The sequence below is a fragment of the Euphorbia lathyris genome, chromosome 9 (genome assembly GCF_963576675.1).
Source record: "Euphorbia lathyris chromosome 9, ddEupLath1.1, whole genome shotgun sequence".
Lineage (NCBI taxonomy): Eukaryota > Viridiplantae > Streptophyta > Magnoliopsida > Malpighiales > Euphorbiaceae > Euphorbia > Euphorbia lathyris.
This window is the reverse complement of record NC_088918.1, coordinates 22,663,417-22,684,082: the sequence shown is the minus strand read 5'-3', so window position 1 is coordinate 22,684,082 and position 20,666 is coordinate 22,663,417. Positions and strand designations below refer to the sequence as shown.

The 20,666-nt window shown below is 36.5% G+C and overlaps 1 protein-coding gene across 1 annotated transcript; it reads right to left on the bottom strand.

Annotated features, from left to right (window-relative positions):
* Positions 1 to 7,056: 7,056 nt before the first annotated feature.
* Positions 7,057 to 9,658, bottom strand: LOC136206992 (cytochrome P450 71B20-like). The gene is made up of 2 exons (XM_065998229.1): positions 8,799 to 9,658; positions 7,057 to 7,801 (listed from the first exon to the last, which is right to left on the bottom strand). Exons 1-2 carry the CDS (start codon positions 9,489 to 9,491, stop codon positions 7,187 to 7,189), a joined length of 1,308 nt encoding a protein of 435 aa, XP_065854301.1. The 5' UTR covers positions 9,492 to 9,658; the 3' UTR covers positions 7,057 to 7,186.
* Positions 9,659 to 20,666: the final 11,008 nt, after the last annotated feature.

Here is a 20,666-nt window from a genome sequence, read left to right as displayed (position 1 = left end):
ACTATGACAAAGTTCACCATTCTCACATATTTCATCTTCGGAAGCGTGCTCTCTCTCGTCAACCTCATCCTCGAATTCGCCTTCATAATAATCATGTTCCCCATTTCTTTCTAGCTCATTCTCGGATTGGTCCTCCTCTTCATCAATCTCCTCTTCTAACCCCTCTTCTTCATGGTTGTATTCAAATTCATTTCCATCTTCATCCACGATCCGTCTTTTCCCATGACCTTTCGTTTCCTCCCACTCCTCTTCATAGTTCGAACCGACTAATTCACATGCCAAGTCGTCCGACTCAAAAGACATGCTACAACCCAACATGGTAGAACCACCAACATCTCTCCCATCACCATAGCCATCAATCTCCACACATAAACTAATTTCATCTTTCTCCTTAAAGAGATTAATAAGCCCAAACTCCTTCTCCCCCTCTTGAAGACAATTATCATCAATGCCCTTAAGCATACATATGTGGCTATGCCTAAGGGGCATTTCATCAAACACTTGGGGAGTACCCTTCTCAACATGGGTTTCTTCAAAATTACCACACATAAATTCAACCTTCCCCATGTTCTCACACACAAGCATCCCTTCCTCCTCATCCACACATACATTTAAATCCTCACTCACAAATTCATTATCAACAACTCCACAATGAGAATTTAAATTGCTAACAACACCACAAACAACCAAATCCTCACTAAGAGTAGGCATACCCACAACTTCCATATCAAGAATTGAAAGCTTTGGATTTACCTTTTCCTTATGCAATAGAGGACAGATTTGGGATGAATCCTTGGGTAAATTACATACATGGTGTACAACCTTTACCTATTTTCACATTTTGGTGTACAACCTTCAATTTTGCACACTAAAATGTACAACCTTTTGGTGACCTCCCACTAAAGTGTACAGCAGGTAATTGTGACCGGTCAACCTGAAGTCAACGCGCCACCTCAGCAATTTAACATTTCTAAAAATAAAAAATTAACCCAATAAATATAACATTACTTTTATACCCTTTATAAAATCATCTTCTTCAACCTCCACTCTTATTTTCTTTCTACTCCATTTTCAAAAATTATTTCTCTCTCTTCAACCTTCATACTTGTTTTCTTTGTACTCCATTTTCAAAAATTATTTCTCTCTCTAACTCTCATTCTCTCTCTAACTCTCATCTCTCTCTTATTTTCTCTCTCATCACTTCTCTCTCTAATCTTATAAGCTAGTTAGGAAATTAATCAGACATCATCTTCTTATTTTCCTCTTTCTATTTTTGTATTCCGTTTTCTCTTTTCTTTCCCTTTCCTTTCCCTCCTCTTTTTCCATCGCTCGAAATCGAGAGCTCAGCCAGTAACGGAGATGGACGGAATCACGTCGCAGCTGAAGCGAGGAATTTTTCGCCAATTCTCCACAGGTTCCAATAACAAAATTGTTTACTCACTGCAATTGCATCAATCACCTTCTTCACTTCCCAGGATGATATCAGTCCCTCCAATCACTTATGTTTTGCTTTGTAAAAATGGAAACGAAAAATAATGCAAATGTAGTACTGAGTCCAAATTGGAGAAGAAGTAGTAAAGAATTTTACTTTTGGTAATTAATTTCTTCATCTATTTGCTTCAAGGTAATGCTCATACATGGAATGATACTTCGCAGGAATATAATTCTTGAATCTATTATCAATGGAAACCAGGACCGGCTCCAGTATTTTAGAGGCCCTAGGCAGAGCCGGTCCTGATTTTTTTTATGGGCCTAGATGAAAAAAAATAAAGAAGCCCTTAATAAAAAAAATTGTATTTAAAAGTTTAAAATAGAAATTTGGACATATTTTAGATCTAAAATATCATATTATTTGGAAAAAGCACTTGGATCCCGCCTTTCTAACACGACAAATCTCTCTATGATTAACTGGAACTTAATTTGGAATTTACAGGTGGCCCCAAAAGTTAAAAACTGTTTATGGAGGATCTGCACAAGCTGCTTACCGACTATGAGTAACATGGCTTCCCGACGAAGCTCCCTCCCAAACTGTTGTCCAATATGCAACGCTTATGGGAAAGACGATCTTCATGTGTTTATCAGCTGTCCGCGAGCCTACCGAGTGTGGCAAATCTTCTTTCAGGACAATAGGGTATCGACGGTCACAGATCTCATCTTCTGGCTTTCAAATTGCATCGGAGGGGCGTCAGGGACGGGAAATGAAGTAGCGATGCTTTGCTGGAGTATTTGGAAAGCGCGGAACGATAAGGTTTGGAATAATAGGGAACAGACACCAGAGGAAATCCACCGTATGGCCTTATCGGAATTGCGCGACTGGAGAGAAGCTCAAATCGTCAATCTAAAACACCCCAGCCACAGTCGGTCGTAATCGCAAAATGGAAGAAACCGTCGGAAGGAAGCTATGTGTGCAATATTGACGCAGGTGTGGATGACCAGAATAAATTCAGCTCCTATGGGTGTCTGCCGAGGGATCATCAGGGTAGATGTTTTGCTGCTAAAATGGGGCACCTTGCGGATGTCACAGATCCCCCGTTGGCAGAGACAATGGCGGTAAGAGAGGCTCTGTCCTGGATTAAGGATTTTAACCTCAGCCATGTGGAGGTCCAATCAGATTGTCTCGTGGTTATTAGTTCCATACATCAGCAAAAATGTCAATTATCTTATTTATCGGATATAGTGAATGATTGTTGTGATTTGTTAAGAGCCTTGAACTCATGTTCAGTCTCATATATAAAATGTTCAGCGAATTTAGCAGCTCATAGCTTAGCTAAGGCTGTTACATCTAGATCTGTTCGTGGTGAGTGGGCCTGTCCACCACCGATTATTTTTGACATTCTCGCTTCTGATCTTAGTTAATAAAGTTTACCTTATTTCAAAAAAAAAAAAAATTACTATATATACAGTAGAAAACAATTTGAGATCATTTTGGCTTAGGTCCTAGGCGATCGCACTCATGGCCTATGTTCAGGCCGGTCCATAAACATTTGAGCCTTTTTATGATGTATACTATATTATAATTTTCATTTTGAATTTGTAAAAATATTCAGAATAAAAAATTTGATTGGTACAAATTGTTATGTAATTAAATCAATATGTTATATTACAAAAAAAAATACTTTTTATTAAATCACGTCATAAAACTCGAATACCGACCTCATTCCATATAAGCCCCAAAAAATATATTATTTTTAAGGATAAGAAATGATTTGCGGTGGTCCATAAAGTTTTGCGGTGGTCCAATATTCGGACCTTCTTATAAATTGTTGTCGTACTAAATTATAATTTTCATTTTGATTTTGTAAAAATACTCACCATAAAAAATTTGATCGATACAAGTTGTTATGTAATTAACTTTTATATGTAATTAACTCAATAGCATGAGTAAATTAGTGGAAATTAATTGTGTCCTAAAATATATTGTAACAAGTAAATCAATATATATTAGTTATTTTAGATTGAATATATATTAACATTTTGGTTTAAGGAAAAAATTAAAATTATAAAAAAAATAATTATTAAAATTATATAATAATAATAATAAAAAAACACATGAAAAATAAAGAGAAAAGAACTTTATATACTAATAAGAAACATATTCTTCTTATTATTACTAAGAAAATCGGGAATAAAATAAAATGGAAAATGAGAATCAAAACATACAATTCTGGGAATCAAACTCACACCCTCACAAATAGCTCCACTATGTCTTTACCATTCAGCCTAGTAATATATTTTGTTATATATCCAAGTTTATATATTTTTAACCACTGCAATTTTAATAATTATCAAATTTGAAAAAACTTCCGCGGAGGCCCTAGGCGGCCGCCTAGGTGGCCTCCCCTGGAGCCGACCCTGATGGAAACAGGAGAGTAAGATCCTGATAAGAACCCGCAATTACAATTAGCAATATTGTTTCCGTTTCCTACTTTGCTAATAAATAAAATAGGTAGTAAGATCTCGAGGAGTTCTCTACTTGATATAAAAAAAAAATAGTACTAATTTGTTTTGGACATTGTAATAAATAAAATAGGCTAGGCTAGGCTATGATATTAGAGGATAAGAAATTGATGATAATTCAACAGAGAACCAAGATAACTAACAAAAGTGATCAAAAATTTACGTCGTTAGTAATTACAAACAAAAGGCTTATAAAATAATCAAACATAATCTTTCCTACATGTCCAGTTAATATTTCATCATAGAAATGGAGTCTTTTCAAGATAAAGGGACCTATAAATGGTCATACACCTTCAATTCAGAAGACATGAAGAACAAAGTCCTCATAATACAGATAATCGTGCACGGGGAACAATCGATGGTGCCAGACAATCTTGATTGCACGATGCAGCTTTTGTTTATGGCAAGTACAGGCGAAGTTAAAGGCGTTGATGATTTGTTAAATGAAGGAATTGATGTTAATAGCATTGATTTGGATGGAACTGCGTTGCATATTGCAGCTTGTGAAGGATACGTGGACGACATCGTCAAATTATTGTTGAGAGTAGATGAGCTAATATGGATGTCTGTTTAATTTCCTAACTAGCTTATAAGATATTCTAGAGAGAGAAAGGGAGTATTAGAGAGAGAAGTGATGAGAGAAATGAGAGAGAAAATAAGAGAGAGATGAGAGTTAGAGAGAGAAATAATTTTTGAAAATGGAGTACAAAGAAAACAAGTATGAAGGTTGAAGAGAGAGAAATAATTTTTTGAAAATGGAGTAGAAAGAAAATAAGGATGAGAAAATAAGGGTGGAGGTTGAAGAAGATGATTTTATAAAAGGTATAAAAGTAATGTTTTATTTATTGGGTTAATTTTTTATTTTTAGAAAAGTTAAATTGCTGAGGTGGCGTGTTGACTTCGGGTTGACCGGTCACAATTATCTGCTGTACACTTTAGTGGGAGGTCACCAAAAAGTTGTACATTTTAGTGTGCAAAATTGAAGGATGTACACCAAAGTGTGAAAATAGGTAAAAGTTGTACACCACGTATGTAATTTACCCATGAATCCTTAGGAGGCGAGATAGTGGTTTCTCCATCTCTTTTCCGTTGGGCTCGACGTTGTCGTCTCCGGCTACTTCGGCTTCCCCTTTGGAGTCTTTCCATCTCTTCTTGCTCCAAGTTCTCTCTTGTCTTTCTCATCATTTCGACATATTGGAGCTCCATCTCCCTTGTCTCGGCTTCAAGACGTTCCTTTAAGGCTTGTGAATAACTCGGTTGAATCATTGTCGAAAAAAGTCTTCGTTCAAGGAAAACGATCGGCTCTGATACCAACTGATACAGATCGGTTTTATCTGAAAGTTTTAATCGTAAACTTACAAAGATATTTCTTCTCTAGCTAAACTAGAAGGAGTTAATTCCGGGTTTTATGGACTAAATCCATAGGAAATAAGAATTCCCCCATTGTTGAAGGTGAAAACCTTAACAAGCTTCTTGAAGAAGATTTAATATTGATTGATAAAAAGTTAAGTTTACAATAGAAAGAGATGAATTTATATCATCTAAAACCCTAAACAAAATTACATAAAAGGCTAACATACATAATTAAGCAAAGGTTAAGGTTAGGGGGTAAAATGGGGGTAATAATAAGATGGTGGCATGGGTGTAAATAAAGGAGTGGTAGGGTTGTAATGAGGGAGTGATAAAGGTGTAAATAAGGAGTGATAAGATTGTAAATAAGGAGGAAGGTGGAGTAAGGAGCAAGTTCCTTAAAATGAAGGTACGCAGAGCGTGCCTAATTCTACGCGGAGCGTAGATTGGCTGTTGAGCTCTCATCCGGATAAGTAGCCATTTTACGGGGAGCATGCCCAAATCTACGCGGAGCGTAGGTTGGCTGTTGAGCTCTTCTCTGGATCAGTAGCCATTTTACGCGGAGCGTGCCCAAATCTACGTAGAGTGTAGGTTGGCTGCTGAACTCTTCTCCGGATCAAACCAAGCTTTACGCGGAGCGTGCCTGAGCTGCTGTGTGACACTGTTTTGGCCTCCTTACTCGCTTGTTGCGCGTGCTTGGTTCTTCCTCCGAATTCCTTCGTACGGACCCGATCCCAGAAGGAGATGCCCCACATCAAGATTATATTGAAATTAGAAGGATTGAGCTCAACTTGGACACATTGAGCCCTCAATCTTTCATTTAGACACATTGAGCCCATGATCTTTAATTGTTTGGTGTATTAAGCCCTCGATGTTTCATTTAGACACATTGAGCCCTTGATCTTTCATATATGGGTGTATTAAGTCTTTTTGTAAATCAATTCATATATGAGTGTATTAAGGGCTTGTTTGGTTCAACTGTTAGCTAGTAGATGTTGTTGTTGTAGTAAGCTGTTTGTTGTTTCTGTTGGTTGTTTGTTATTAATTATTTAATTATTAGTGTTTGGTAAAATTATATTGAACTGTTACTGTTAGTATATATTTATTTCTAATATGGACATGTTTTAAATTAATCTACAAATAAATTATAAAATAAAAAATATATTATACAAATTAATAAAAATAAATTATATAAAAAATAAAAAATAAAAAATTATTGAACGCAACAAAACTTTGTTTTTCGATAATTTTGTTCTAGAAATAAAAATAATATAAAAAAGGAAACACATTTTGTGGAAATAAGACGGATAATTTTGTCAATAATAAGTAACTACAAACAACTATCCATGAAAAGCTCTAAAAAAGAGCTTTTCGTGAAAAGCTTCAAAATGCTGTAGTGTCTAGAGAAAATACTAAACGCTGCGGTTATATAAACCTAACCAAACGCTATGTTTCCTGCGGTTTGGAGTAAAACGCTAATAATTAAACAACTAATAACAAACAGCTTACTACAACCGTAAACAGTTAACAACAACAACAACATCTATTAGCTAACAGTTGAACCAAACAGACCCTTAATACACCCATATATGAATTGATTTACAAAAGGACCTAATACACCCATATATGAAAGATCAAGGGCTCAATGTGTCTAAATGAAAAATCGAGGGCTTAATGCACCAAACAATAAAAGATCAGGGGCCTCAGGATGCTTTTTGCCTAAAACTAAAGGCATTCAACAATCAACATCATACTCTCGAAATACATATATCATCATGTACGAGACACTAAAACAAAACCAAATTAGGCATGAAAAAATACAACCCAAATAGTAATTTGCTCCTAATTAATCTTCCCAGTTATAAAGTACCCTTCATTACTAATGATGCTTCATAGGAACAAGAATTAGAGGTGTTCTTTTAGTGATAGTAAGACTAACACCAGATTTCTCTTCCATGTTGATGTCTTCTTTCCTCATTCCTTTTGGCAATTTCCAATCAAAAAAGTACAGAAGGTTTGCAAGAACGTATTCAATTGTTACAGTTCCCATGTGTATTCCTGGACAGATTCTTCTCCCAGCCCCAAATGGCAAGAACTCGAAATTCTGTCCTTTATAGTCAATAGAGCAATTAACAAATCTTTCAGGATAAAACTGCTCCGGTTCCTTCCAGTATTTCGGATCCCGTCCGATTGCCCAGACATTAACTTGGATCATTGTCTTTGAATCAACGTCGTAACCATTGATTTTACAGTGAGAAATGGTTTCTCTTGGCACCAGAAGAGGGGCAGCAGGGTGCATTCTGAATGTTTCTTTTATTATCATTTTCAGATATGAAAGCTTGTCAAGATCACTTTCACTTACTTTTCCTTTGTTTCCAATGTGGTTTCTAACTTCATCTTGCACTTTCTCTAGCACTCTTGGATTCCTGATGAGCTCTGCCATTGCCCAATTCAACGTAATTGCAGCAGTATCTGTGCCAGCTACGAATAAATTCTGATATGGACAAAAATGAATGAAGCAAATTAAGAGTCATTGTGGAATAATAAGTACTGATAAGTTTATAGTAAAAATCCAAACTATTTCCCATTTTGTGTTGTTTTTAAAACTATTTACACATGTTTGACACTAGAAATTATTAGAAGCACCGTTCTCCATGTCAAATGGAGGATCTTCTATACATATTTTGATATGTGTAATAAGGATCCACGTATATTATGAGGCTCCACTATTTTATTTATTAAGTGGAGTCACAATACACGTGTCCAAATATGAATTGGGTCCTCCAAGTGACGTGGAAGACATTATGCTTAATATAAGAACTCATTTGACACACAGTTCGTTAAAAAAAATTATTCTAACTTGAGATATACGAGGGGCGTATACAGGGCCTGAGGGGCTCAGGTCCCTTCAGCCGCCGGAACACACTGAGTAGGGATGGTTACGCCCCCTGTCTTCCAGAAATATCGATGGGGTGCTGAATTAGTGCCCCGAAATTGGTCCAGAAATGGACAAAGTTAGGCCATGTTAGGCCCTCTTTTCTAATTATTTTTCGTGTTAAGCTCTCCCTAAATCTAAATTTCTAATTTCTTTTGTCTGTTAAACTCTTTCTAAATTCAAATTTTTAATTTTTTTATCGGTAAGGTTCTCATTAAGTTCAAATTCTAATTTTTTTTTGACTGTTAGATCCCTAAATCCAAATTTTTAAACTTTTTCCAGATCCTATTTAAACCCAATTTTTTGAACAAGTTTTATATTGCTACTTGAAAATTGATTTTTAACCATTCAGTGTATAATAGGTATATACTAATTTTTTTTAACAAATTCGATTTAGCAACTTTTTTTAAGCACACATCTATAAAATCTACTCCCAACTAACCAATCCAATATTCGCCACTAACTTCTACTGGAATCACAAAATGAAGAAAAGTTTGGATTTTTACTATAAAAATGTCACTGTGATCAAAAATGGAAAGTTAGTTAGAAAACATACGAGGAGGACTCCTTTAATGTTATTCATAGCGAAATCAGCAGTTCCAAGTTGATCTTGTTCTTCCTTTACTCGTAGTAGAACATCAATTATGTCATCATGATCCTTTTCCCTTCCAGGTTTCAGATGATCATCAATTACACATTCAAAAAAACTATCTAATTCATGAAACACTCTTTCCGTCCTGGCGTGATGACCCGTAATCCAGTCTAAGATCCATCCTGCAAATGGAAACAATTCAGCATTGGAAAAGCTTCCTGCAACAGCCTCAGCTTCATGAACCACTTGATAAAATCTGGCTCTGTCCAAGCTATTAATCCCCCGAAAATCCATCCCGAAAGACATCCTATATGTAATCTTCGCGGTAAGAGCGAACAATTTATCTGTAAGATCAATTGGAGTTTCAGCAGAATGAGAGATTGAATTCATGAGAAATTCAACTTCTGCTTCTCTGACAAACCGAAAAGATTGGACTCTCTTGAGACTAAAAAGCTCTAAAACAATCAGTTTCTTCATGTATCTCCATTGAGCACCATATGGAGCTAAAGTCACATCTAAGAAATTGTAAGAAAGTCTGGCAGCTCCGGATAAAGAAGGTCTGCTGCAACAAGCAAGATCATGAACTTTTAAGACATCTCTTGCAGCTTCAGCAGAGGAGACAACAAGGACCGGGATCTGCCCGAGGCGAAGGAGCATGACAGGGCCATGTTTCTTTGAAAGGTGCCAGTAAGATTGGTGAAGCAATTGGCTTAGTTGGTGGAAATTGCCAATGATTGGGAGGCTGGAAGGGCTTGGAGGATGTTTCTTATTGTGTTTTTTCTTTTGTAAAGATGAGATATAGAGGCAGACGTAAAATTACTAGAAGAGAAAGCCAGATAAATGGAGCATAAGAAGCCATTGTATTTTGATTTTCAGCTTTGCATCTTTTGATTGATGTTTGGATTTATAGACCCCATTTGCTAAAAAGCTTTTGGGGTAAAATTAATATTTTAACTAGTCAAGTCTCTTACAGTGGTGTTTGGTGGACAAAGGTTTAAAAGAGTTTATTACATAAAATTAGACGTTTGAGCTACTTAAAGTTTTGACTTGTAGAACCTCTAATAAGGTGTTTGGTAGAAAGATGTTTGAAAGAGTTTATTGGCAAAGCTAATTTTGAAAAAACTGGAGCTTTTTCAATTAGCTTATTGTTACGTCTCTTCTGGAAAACATTTTTATTTTTAATTACTATTATTTAACCTAAATAAAGGTTTTACCATGTCTATATATGTCAACTTATAAAAAAAACTATTAGCGATCAACTAAGATTTACCAAACAAGTTAACAATAAGCTAACTAAATCTTCAACTAATGTAATAAACTATCGACTAATTAACAACTATTTGCCAAACACATCATGGTACAACAACCATAAAGTTGATTTTAATTCAATAAACTCAAAGACAAAAAGAGCATAGATGGATTGGAGGTCAGATAAACTGTTGTGGCATCACTGAAATCTTTATAAATCAATTCTATTTTAAATATATATATAAGTCAAAGACTTTATATATGCGCTCCAGCAACACAGAAGAGCCTTTTCAACTGCTAAAGATAAAATAGCGAAATTAAAAATGTTATTAGAATCAGATTGGACAAAAAACCAGTTTAATCCAGACCTGGCTGGTTTTTGTTTCAACGGGTTGAACTGGCCAGTCCGGTCCGGGTTTTATAACATTGGAAATTAATCCAAATGTAAAATTGAGATGATGTCTTTATACACTTCTGTCTGATTATTAATCACTCATCCTTAGCCTTTGACCTTATTTTTTAGTTGTACTGATTTTCTACAGAAAAATAAATTCCTTCACCATTATAGCTAGCTGTGTGGAAGCTAAAAGATCAAGAGAAGGTATTCATTAATTTTTTGGGGAATTGCTTCATTAGCTTGATAAGTTCATAGATCAACCTTCTTTAAGTAGATAAATTTACAAGTGTTGAGATTATAATTTCCTTATTCAAAGTTTGTTATTTGACTAAGTTAGTTTTAATGAGTCTTTATTTGTTAGTGAGATAATTAGTGGAGATTTTATTGTTTGCTTTAAAATCTCCTTTATTGTTGCATTATAAGCCTTTCATTTGTGCAAAACATTGACAGATTGAATTAAATTGCTTGCACCATTTTCTTATTTTCTTCTGTATTTTTCTCAAAAAATCCGGACAACAAGGACTAAACTTTATTATCAGATTAAAGCTTAGGGATTGAATGACAAAATTATAGATGCCAAAAATATCATTTTGCCATGTTAAATTAGCTAATGAGTGGTGGAAATTTAGGATGACTACGGAAGACTAGGAGCGCCATAGATGCAGCACTTAAGCATCAATAATGAGTTATAAGCTATTTTGCACGGATACAAATATGTCTATGGGAATGCAGACCAAGAAACGTTATTACTAAAACATACAACAACAACAACAACAAAGCCTTAGTCCCGAAATGATTCGGGGTCGGCTAACATGAACCATCATATAATTATTACTAAAACATAACTTTTATAAAATAGTGTTGAAACGAATTCAAAATGGATATGGACATGAAACGGACACAAACACGAATCGTTATTAAAGAGGAATGTCCATGCAACACACGTTATAAAGTCATGCTACAGGCACAGAGTAGAGAACCATGTAAAGTTGAAGAAAGGAGAGATGAAAAGGGATCATATCTGTTGGGTTTGACCTCTTGTGAATTTATAAAAGTGTGATGTTGAGATTGACTCAAGTTTGAGAATTGAATTTCTTTTACTAAGTGTTTAAAACCCTATGTATATGCATATTCTAGGGCACTACAATAAGTGTTAAGAATTGGGGTAAGAAACTTATCACTTGTAAGAAAACTTTATAAGTTAGTGCCTCATATACTTAGGTGTGCCCCAAAAGATCTCCACTTTTGTGGAAGGAGATGACCTATATGATTGTTATTTGACATTTGACCACCACACTCAGGTATTTTGATTCTTATACTTGCTATGCCTCAACAATTTTAAGACGATTCATACTTCTATGTCTAGATCATATACACTCCGCTGAGTGATATTAAAAAGTTATTTTGTAATTTGAGGCGGCTCATTTTAGAAGATGGAAACAAAAGATGTTTTATCGTACCACAAAAATGATTGCCTCGATTTTGAATCCCATAAACCTGTCATTGCTGAAACTGCCACTTATGTTGAGAAACATGTTCTTGATAAGTTGACCAAAATTGATTTCTTAAGTAAAAATTATATATTGAAGGGACTGGCTAAAGATATATATGATTAGTACAATGGTGGGGAAAAATCTGCCAAGGAATTTTGTTATGCATCCTAGAAGAAGTATAATACTAGGGAGCTGGAACAAAGAAGTATGTTGTAACACTCTAAATGATAGATGATAAACTCGTTGAAGCTCAATCACATGAACTCCAAAAAATTGCTCATGAGATTATCTCGAAAGATATTTCTCTTGATGAAAAATTTTCAGTTACTGTAATTATTAACAAACTGTCTCTTTTCTAAAAGGATTTCAAGAACTTAAGCGTAAAATTAAGGAGTTTTCACTAAGAAGTTTGATCACGCATTTATTCATCTTTTGAAGATCTATTCAATGGCTTGCATCAACATGCGATCCGTTTTAAAGTGTCATGATTTTGTCTTTTATCCGTTTTAACAGTAACGTTTCTAAATTGATATCATTCAACCTATAACAGTAACATTTCTAAATTGATATCATTCAACCTGTAACAGTAACATCAATGAATTGATATAATTCAACATGTAACAGTAACGTCAATGAATTGATATCATTCAACCTGTAACAGTAACGTTTCTAAATTAATATCAGTCAACCTATAACAGCAACATTTCTAAATTGATATCATTCAACCTGTAACAGTAACATTTCTAAATTGATATCATTCAACCGGTAACAGTAACATTTTTTTAAATTGATATCATTCAACCTATAACATTAACATTTCTAAATTGATATCATTCAACCTGTAACAGTAATGTCAATGAATTGATATAATTCAACATGTAACAATAACATCAATGAATTGATATCATTCAACCTGTAACAGTAACGTTTCTAAATTGATATCAGTCAACCTGTAACAGTAACACTTTTTTAACTAGATTGATATCATTCAACCTGTAACAGTAACGTCAATGAATTGATATCATTCAACCTATAACAGTAACGTTTCTAAATTGATATCATTCAACCTGTAACAGTAGCTTCATCTCATTTCTGAACTGATATCATACAACCTGTAACATGATTGAAACGATAATAGGATCTCAAACGTGAAGGAAGTCTACGCATTGGATGGCTTTAATTGAGATATCATGTTGATATCTCATCTGTGGCCATCTACGCCTGTACGCAGAGATATCAATATGATATAACAGCTAAAGCCATCCGATGTGTAAACCTCCTCCACGTATGAGATCCTAATAGCGTTTCAATCATGTTACTGTTCAGCGATCTCACTAAACCGAAACATGGTTGAAATGATAGTAGGATCTCAAATGTGAAAGATGTTTACCCATTGGATGACTGTAACTGGATATCATCTTGATATCTCAGTTATGGACATCTTAAGCTGTAACTGAGATATGATTATGATACCCCAATTAAAGTTATACAATGTGTAAACCTCTTCACATTTGAGATCCTAATATCATTTCAATCATGTTACAGTTTAGTGATGTCACTAAACGGTAACATGACTGAAACGATAATATGATCTTAACGGTGAAGGAAGTATACACATTGCATGACTTTAACTGAGATATGACTGTGATATCACAGATATAGCCATCTTGTACTGTAACTGAGATTTCACTGTGATATCTCAGTTATAGCCATGCAATGTCTAGACTTCCTTCACATGTAAGATCATAATATCATTTCAATCATGTTACTGTTTTGTGGTATCACTACATATAAATTAATGTTACAAAGCAAAAATAACAACGTCCCAAAAATCACTAACTTCCCCTAAGGTTAACCAACATATCCCACTATGCTCTCCGTTCAGTATACAAGTTTTCCTAACCTTCTACGCTACGCAGACGATACCTGGACCAATATTGTAGTATAGGGGGTGCCGGAAAACCAGGCGTCAAATCTAAGCAGATAAAGTGTCGGAAGTGAGTCCCTAAATGTGCTATAACAATCTCCTGATTTGGTCGCATATTAGTAGAGGGTGCATACAACGGTAAAACGGTACAACACTCCATTAAGCTTTGCCCAATCCCGTACCCGAAGTAAAAGACAACAGCATTATATAACGTTGCAATCAGGTACAAGTCATCCCAAACATGCATCCAATGTGCATCCGTACAATTAGAACCATCCCACCTAATCCGAATGATTGCACTATCAACCTCGTCAAGGCATAATGGACTGTACAAATCACGGTTAGCCATCAGTTCATTTGTTAGGCAATGTCTAACTACTCGCCAACTGTGTTCAGTTCCAAAAATAAAGGACGAAACAACACGGAAGCCACAATTGCCATCAGCCATAACATCTAGATATGATTCCACATATGGTTTAATTATTCCGGGTATTTTGTCTGAATGTGCATAATCACTAATATCAGCTTGACTGCCATCTGCATTATTGTTATTATATATTGCAAGATTATTAAACATATAATTGCATAAATAATAACAGTAAAGATAAGTAAGTGTATGAAACATACCAGTGGTTCCAGTATTATATAGGGATGATGATGTGCTTCTCCCACGACTCCGAGATGAACTAGAAGACCGACCATGTCTGTGACCCCTGTCACGATACTCCCAGGCACTCGGCATCCGTTTCGTTGATGAACTACCCTTAGGTCGTCCTCGAACGTTTATTTTGACCTCCGGTTCACTGTATTTGGCTTGCTCTGGGTGTAGTTGATTGTGAATGATGATAGAAATGTTCCACATAAAGCTTGGGACGCATTTTTCGACTTCCTCGACCAGTGAGTGAAAGTATCGTCGTTCCTCTATCAATTGGTCTGATTGGACGTTGACATCAGAATTACCACAACCGTATACAAGTGTCTTCCAGAAGATGTGGACACTGTCAACACTGATCATGTTACCAGAATCCATACATTTCCTAATCTCACATGCACATGGGATTTGATGGGATGTTCTCACCATACAACCGCATCGCTCGTTCACTTCATCACTCAAACCACACATACGTCCGTACTCATCACTAATCAGCTGCAAACGGTGGTAGGATACTCTGCACGATAGGTAGTTCATCGGATATCCTGAAAACACGACGCTTGAACGCTCTCTTGACTGCTCAAGACCGAACCTGATAAGAAATAAAACATACTATCAGTAAAAGATGTACTAGTGAATGCAAATTAAATGAAAACATTTTAAAGATTGATTGTACTATACTTGATATTAGTCACCTGTGATTCAATTTCCTTGTGCACTTTCATCCAGATCGTGTCGAGGGCGCCAGTAGATGAATTTAGCCATTGCTTTAAACCTGCATGTTCACTCTCCACCCTACAAGATATTGTGTTTCCAAAATGTAGTACATTCTTCGTCCATGTAACCACGAACTTCTCCTTGTGCACTAGCCACATATCCTGAACGTAGGAGACAACACGTGGGTATTGCCTCGACATCGTATCCGTCATCAATCTCACATTCTTTTCATATTCATCTACAGTTTGGGATTGCATTATCCTTCTCCATTTTCCGTTCTTGAATGTACTGGCATATTGCTTATTTTTATTTAGTAATCTGTAAACTTTAGCTTCTACATCATTGTTAATATGCCACGTACATAGCAAGTATGCTGTTTGTGGGAAAACCTCTCTGATCGGACTCATCAGCCCCAACTCCTGATTAGTCATGATAGCAGTCGGGTTAACATCAACCCTAATCAAAGACCTTAGATTCTCCAAGACCCAATGATAGCTGAACTCAGTCTCATCCTTAATAATTGCATAAGCTATCTTAAAGTTGGTGTTACATGGACTCATCCCAACAATCTCAACAAATGGCATTTTATACTTGTTAGTTTTATAGGTTGAATCAATGCCAACGTACCAGTAATACGTCCGAAATAATGATGCTGATTCTGGATGTGCCATAAACAAATGCGTCAACACACCAGAATTGGGATCAGATAATGTCGAATGAACGTACCCATTTTCATATGCTAGATGAAAGAATTGACTAGCCACGTCTCTGCCCTGAAACCCTTCCTTCCTCAATCTTTCCCTGTAATTGTATACATGTTTAATTGTTGGATGGTCCCCTGGATTCTTTTCCTGTATTGATGCCAATATAGCACACGGCTTTGGTTGAGCCGAACTCATATCACGAACAATTTTTTTTAGGCGGGGCTGAGTCCGTGTGTTTGTCTGTGTCCCTTTGGATAAACAATCATTCCATGATTGTGCATACCTGTTAGCCCAGTCTTAGCCGATATCCTCCAACCAGAACCGTCTGAGTATTGTATGGCTTTAATCTGAAATCTGCATCGACACGCTTTAGTTTTAGTTCTCCTTTTTAAACAATCTTCAGCAATCTACATAACTCCTCTATAACGTTGACCTCACGAACATTTCAAGAGCTTCTGCTTTCCGCCATGTTTGAAGGATGAAATTACTAGCTCGAATCCATTCGCAATTGCAATGCTTTTAGCCCATACAATAGCATCAGAGCTTGTAGGAAACACAGTATCCGTTTGGAAATGGACACTGTAATCAATCTCGTCGCCATATTCATTTTCTAATGGCACCTGAAATTAAATGCATATTATATTAGTTGTAAATATTTTAACATGTATAAAGCACGTAAATTCCAGGTGAAATACAATTAATATTAGCGTTCTCAAAATCAGTTGTTATGATACAAAACACGTAAACGTAATATTTCTAATTTATAATAATCTTAAACATTGTTAACACTTCAATAAATATATACATTGCGGATAACAATTCATTAAATGTTAACGTAAACTCCAGCCATACCTATATTAATTTATAAATAAAACTAGACAAATTTACGTAAATGATAATTATTAACGTATCATTTATAATAATTATGATTTACATACTAAGCTATTCAAATTGATAAATTATAGTGTATCAAAATATTAAATATTGTCCCGTATATAGTCTGAAATTGACAATTCTAAAAATTAAAAAGTATATCTAAAATTCATAATTTATATAATTTAAGCATAATTTTTATTAAATCTATTTATCATAAATAAAAAAAATTTAATTAAACCCGTTTTCCCCTAAAGAAAAACGGGTGGAGGACCCGTTTTCCCTAGGAAAAACGGGTGGTGGACCCGATTTACTCTAGGGAAAACGAGTCCAGAACCCGTTTTTCCCTAGGGGAAACGGGTCCCTCACATGTTTTCCATAGGGGAAAACGTGTGGCCTGCCCGTTTTCCCCAAGGAAAAACGGGTTCGGGCCCTGGTTTTCCCCTAGGAGAAAACCAGACCCGTTTTCCCTTGGGGAAAACGGGTAGGCCACAAGTTTTCCCCTAGGGAAAACAGGTGCGGAACCCATTTCCTCTAGGGAAAAACGGGTATGGGCTGTGTTTTCCCCTAGGAGAAATCCGGACCCGTTTTCTCCTAGGGGAAACGGGTAGCCCATACGTGCCGGACCATACCCGGTCGGTCCTAGATCCGATCGGATAATTCATACTATCGGACCATGGGCCGGACCGTATGGTCTACCCGTTTAAGCAAAATTCAACCAAAAAAAAAAATCGTTTAGATTTCAATTCGTTAAATTTCAATTGTTTTAGGATTACTTGCTTACCTCGTCTTCGAAATCGTCCTTTTCCGGAGTTTTCGAGTCCATTTTTCGCAAATCAACGACTAGCCACGAGATAGAGAGAATATGAGATTTTTCAATGAAAAATGAGAAGGGCGATATTGTCCAACAGGGTGTGACAATAAACGAAATGGGGGCGATGAATAGCAAAACTCTTTTTCAATGCATTAACCTTCGCCGTACCATCTGAAAATGCGTTGACTGTCCATTAAAAAAATAAATAAAAAAAAATTGTGTTGATTGACTCACAGAGTATCATTTGCTAGATTTTGATCGTTAATTTATTGCTGATGTTTTTTTAAAGGTTTTGCTATTCACCACTCCCAAATTACTTATCACCACCTTTTTTTTTTTTTTGATATTTTCGCCATTTTTATTTTTCCATTAAAAAACTTAATATTCTCTCTCTCCCAAGCCAAAAATTAGACTTATGAAAAATGGACCAGAGAACGTCGAGGAAATCGAATAACTACAGTTCCTATCAGTGACGAATGCAGAATTACTCAGTTGGGGGGGGGGGGGGGGGGGGAGGGGGCGATTTTACATGTGCGTTTGGGATTTTTTTTTTTTTTTGCTAAATCGAACTTGCTTAATTTTTTTTTGTATATATGCGTATTATAATTTGAATGATCAAGAACCAATTTTAAGTATTAATGTATAATATTTCAAAATTAAGCTAGATTTCATTCAACAGTCCTAACATGTAAAAAAAATATTGGGTGTTGCTATTTACCACCTCCAAATTACTTATTACCACCTCCATTTGGACAATTTTGCCTTTTAGATAAAAAAATTTAAATTTTTGAAAAAAAGGGCCAATTTTAGTCTAGGAGGGCGGGTCCAGCATCCACCCAGCTAATGGCTTGGGTGGGTGGCTGGATCCGCCTAGCCATTGACTGGGTGGATCTGACACCCTCCTAGACCAAAATTTGGCCTGGGCACAATTATAGACGTTTTAGTAACGAAAAATGTTAAATCGTTAATTTTTAACGACGAAAAATATAAAATTCTCCATTTTTTTTTGTGACGAATATGCATTATTTTCATGATTTTTTTTATATAAAAGAAATGTAAATTTTAATGTTTCCAACTCGTAATCATCCATTTTCGGGATTCAGGTTGTCACATATTAATTATTTTCATAATTTCAATTATTGTTGTTCGAGTTTGTGATTTTGGAGAAAGAATTTTCAGTTTTTTTATCAAAATTATGGGAATGGCAAAAAACTCCAAATGAAGGACGGTAACTAGTAATTTAGGGGTGGTATTTAGCAATCCACTTTTTATATAATAATATAAATATTTTAATCAAAGTAATTTTTAGGGAGAGATTAAAATTTTTAATCAGAGGTTTTGATCATTGTTAATAATTTTTAATAAGAAGAGTTTTAATAATTATAATTAATTTTTAGCAAGATGTTTTTTTAACATTATAAATAACTTTTAATGAGCGAATTTTGGAGAACTATAATTAGTTTTAATAAGAGGATTTTTAATTAGAGTTTTTTAATCATTATTTTTTGAATGAAGGCGGGGACGATACCTAGCTATGACTGACATCCCAACTAGGTTGGCACCCCAACCACTAACTAGGCAAACCCGAATGAAAAAAAATGGAGAGAGTTTACAAGAAGAAAGTCAAAATGAAGAAAAAACTGAACTATGAACCACGAAACTGACAAACATTGTGCATGTTGTCAGAAATAAATGAATTACAGAAAATCGGAGCTGCGGGCCACCAGCAGACATCCAAGGCGGGGATTGTGAGCCCGTGTTTTGCTAAGGCGTCGGCAACCCTGTTCCCTTCACGGTAGATGTGGGATACGGCAATCATCATTCTCGAGCACTGCGACAGGCATTGCAGCCAATCCTGCCGGATGGTCCAGGGAACCGAGGTTGAACGAGATCTCAGTAAACTGACATTATAAGAAGAGTCTGACTCGATCCAGAGGCGGTGCCACCCCTTTTCCCACGCCACATCCACGGCAAAGATAATTGCCCTTAGCTCTGCCAAATAAGCATAAGATTCCCGGGATGGAGAAGGCAAAACAACCTCTAGCGAAGCCCCTGTGAGTGCGAAATATCCCGCCTGCGCTTGCAAGACCCGGACTTCCAAGGGCCGAGCCATCTGTATTCACCTTTAGCCAGCCACAGGGAGGGAAGTTCCAATGGACAGCTACTATGTTTGGAGCCGGTGGTGGCCGCGGGGTGAAATGAAGGTCCTCCAGCACCCGACGATCAGAACTGGTTCTGCAGAATCCAGATGACCCGCAGTTCGCCTCACGAATAGCTAACCGAAGCATGATGAAAGAGCTTTAGATTGAAGGGGGCTCGGAGTCAAAGATGGCTTTGTTCCTCGTACGCCAGATTAGCCAAATGCAACCAACCACCGCGGCTTGACAAATGATTCTCACCTGCGAGCCAAAATTCGTATTACAAATGTTAGTGAAAAAAGCGTTTATATCCGCACTATTAGGCATGATTATCCAGAACAGACAGCAAAGCCTTTACCAAAGCTCAGCCGAGAACGTGCAGGTCACAAATAGATGGTTTATCGTCTCCGAACTCGAACAACACAACACGCAACGGGGGGCTAGCTGAAGCCCGCGGCTCTGCAAGCTGTCAAGAGTAGGAATTCTTCCCTATAGAACCCTCTAACAGGTAACAGACCGGGATGGCGGGATGTTCTTCCCCCAAATCAACCGTGTCTAGCTGTTCCCCGGAGCTGAACCTCTGAGCGAAGCATAAAGGAGTTTGACTGTGAGCAGGCCTTTCTCGCTTGGCTCCAAAACGCAGACATCATTCGTGTCGCAGCCCCGCTTAATTTGTTCGATCTGAAACTGAAGGTCAGCGGGCAACTGATCAAGTCTCTCCCAAGCATCCCCGGAGAGCTAATCCTCGACCGACTCAGATAGAAACCGCTGTTCCGCAGTTGGAATTAATAGCCGGTCCTCGATTGTCGGGATTATCCAGCGACCCGTCCAGAACTTCAGAGACGAGTTGCACACAATCCACCATCGGG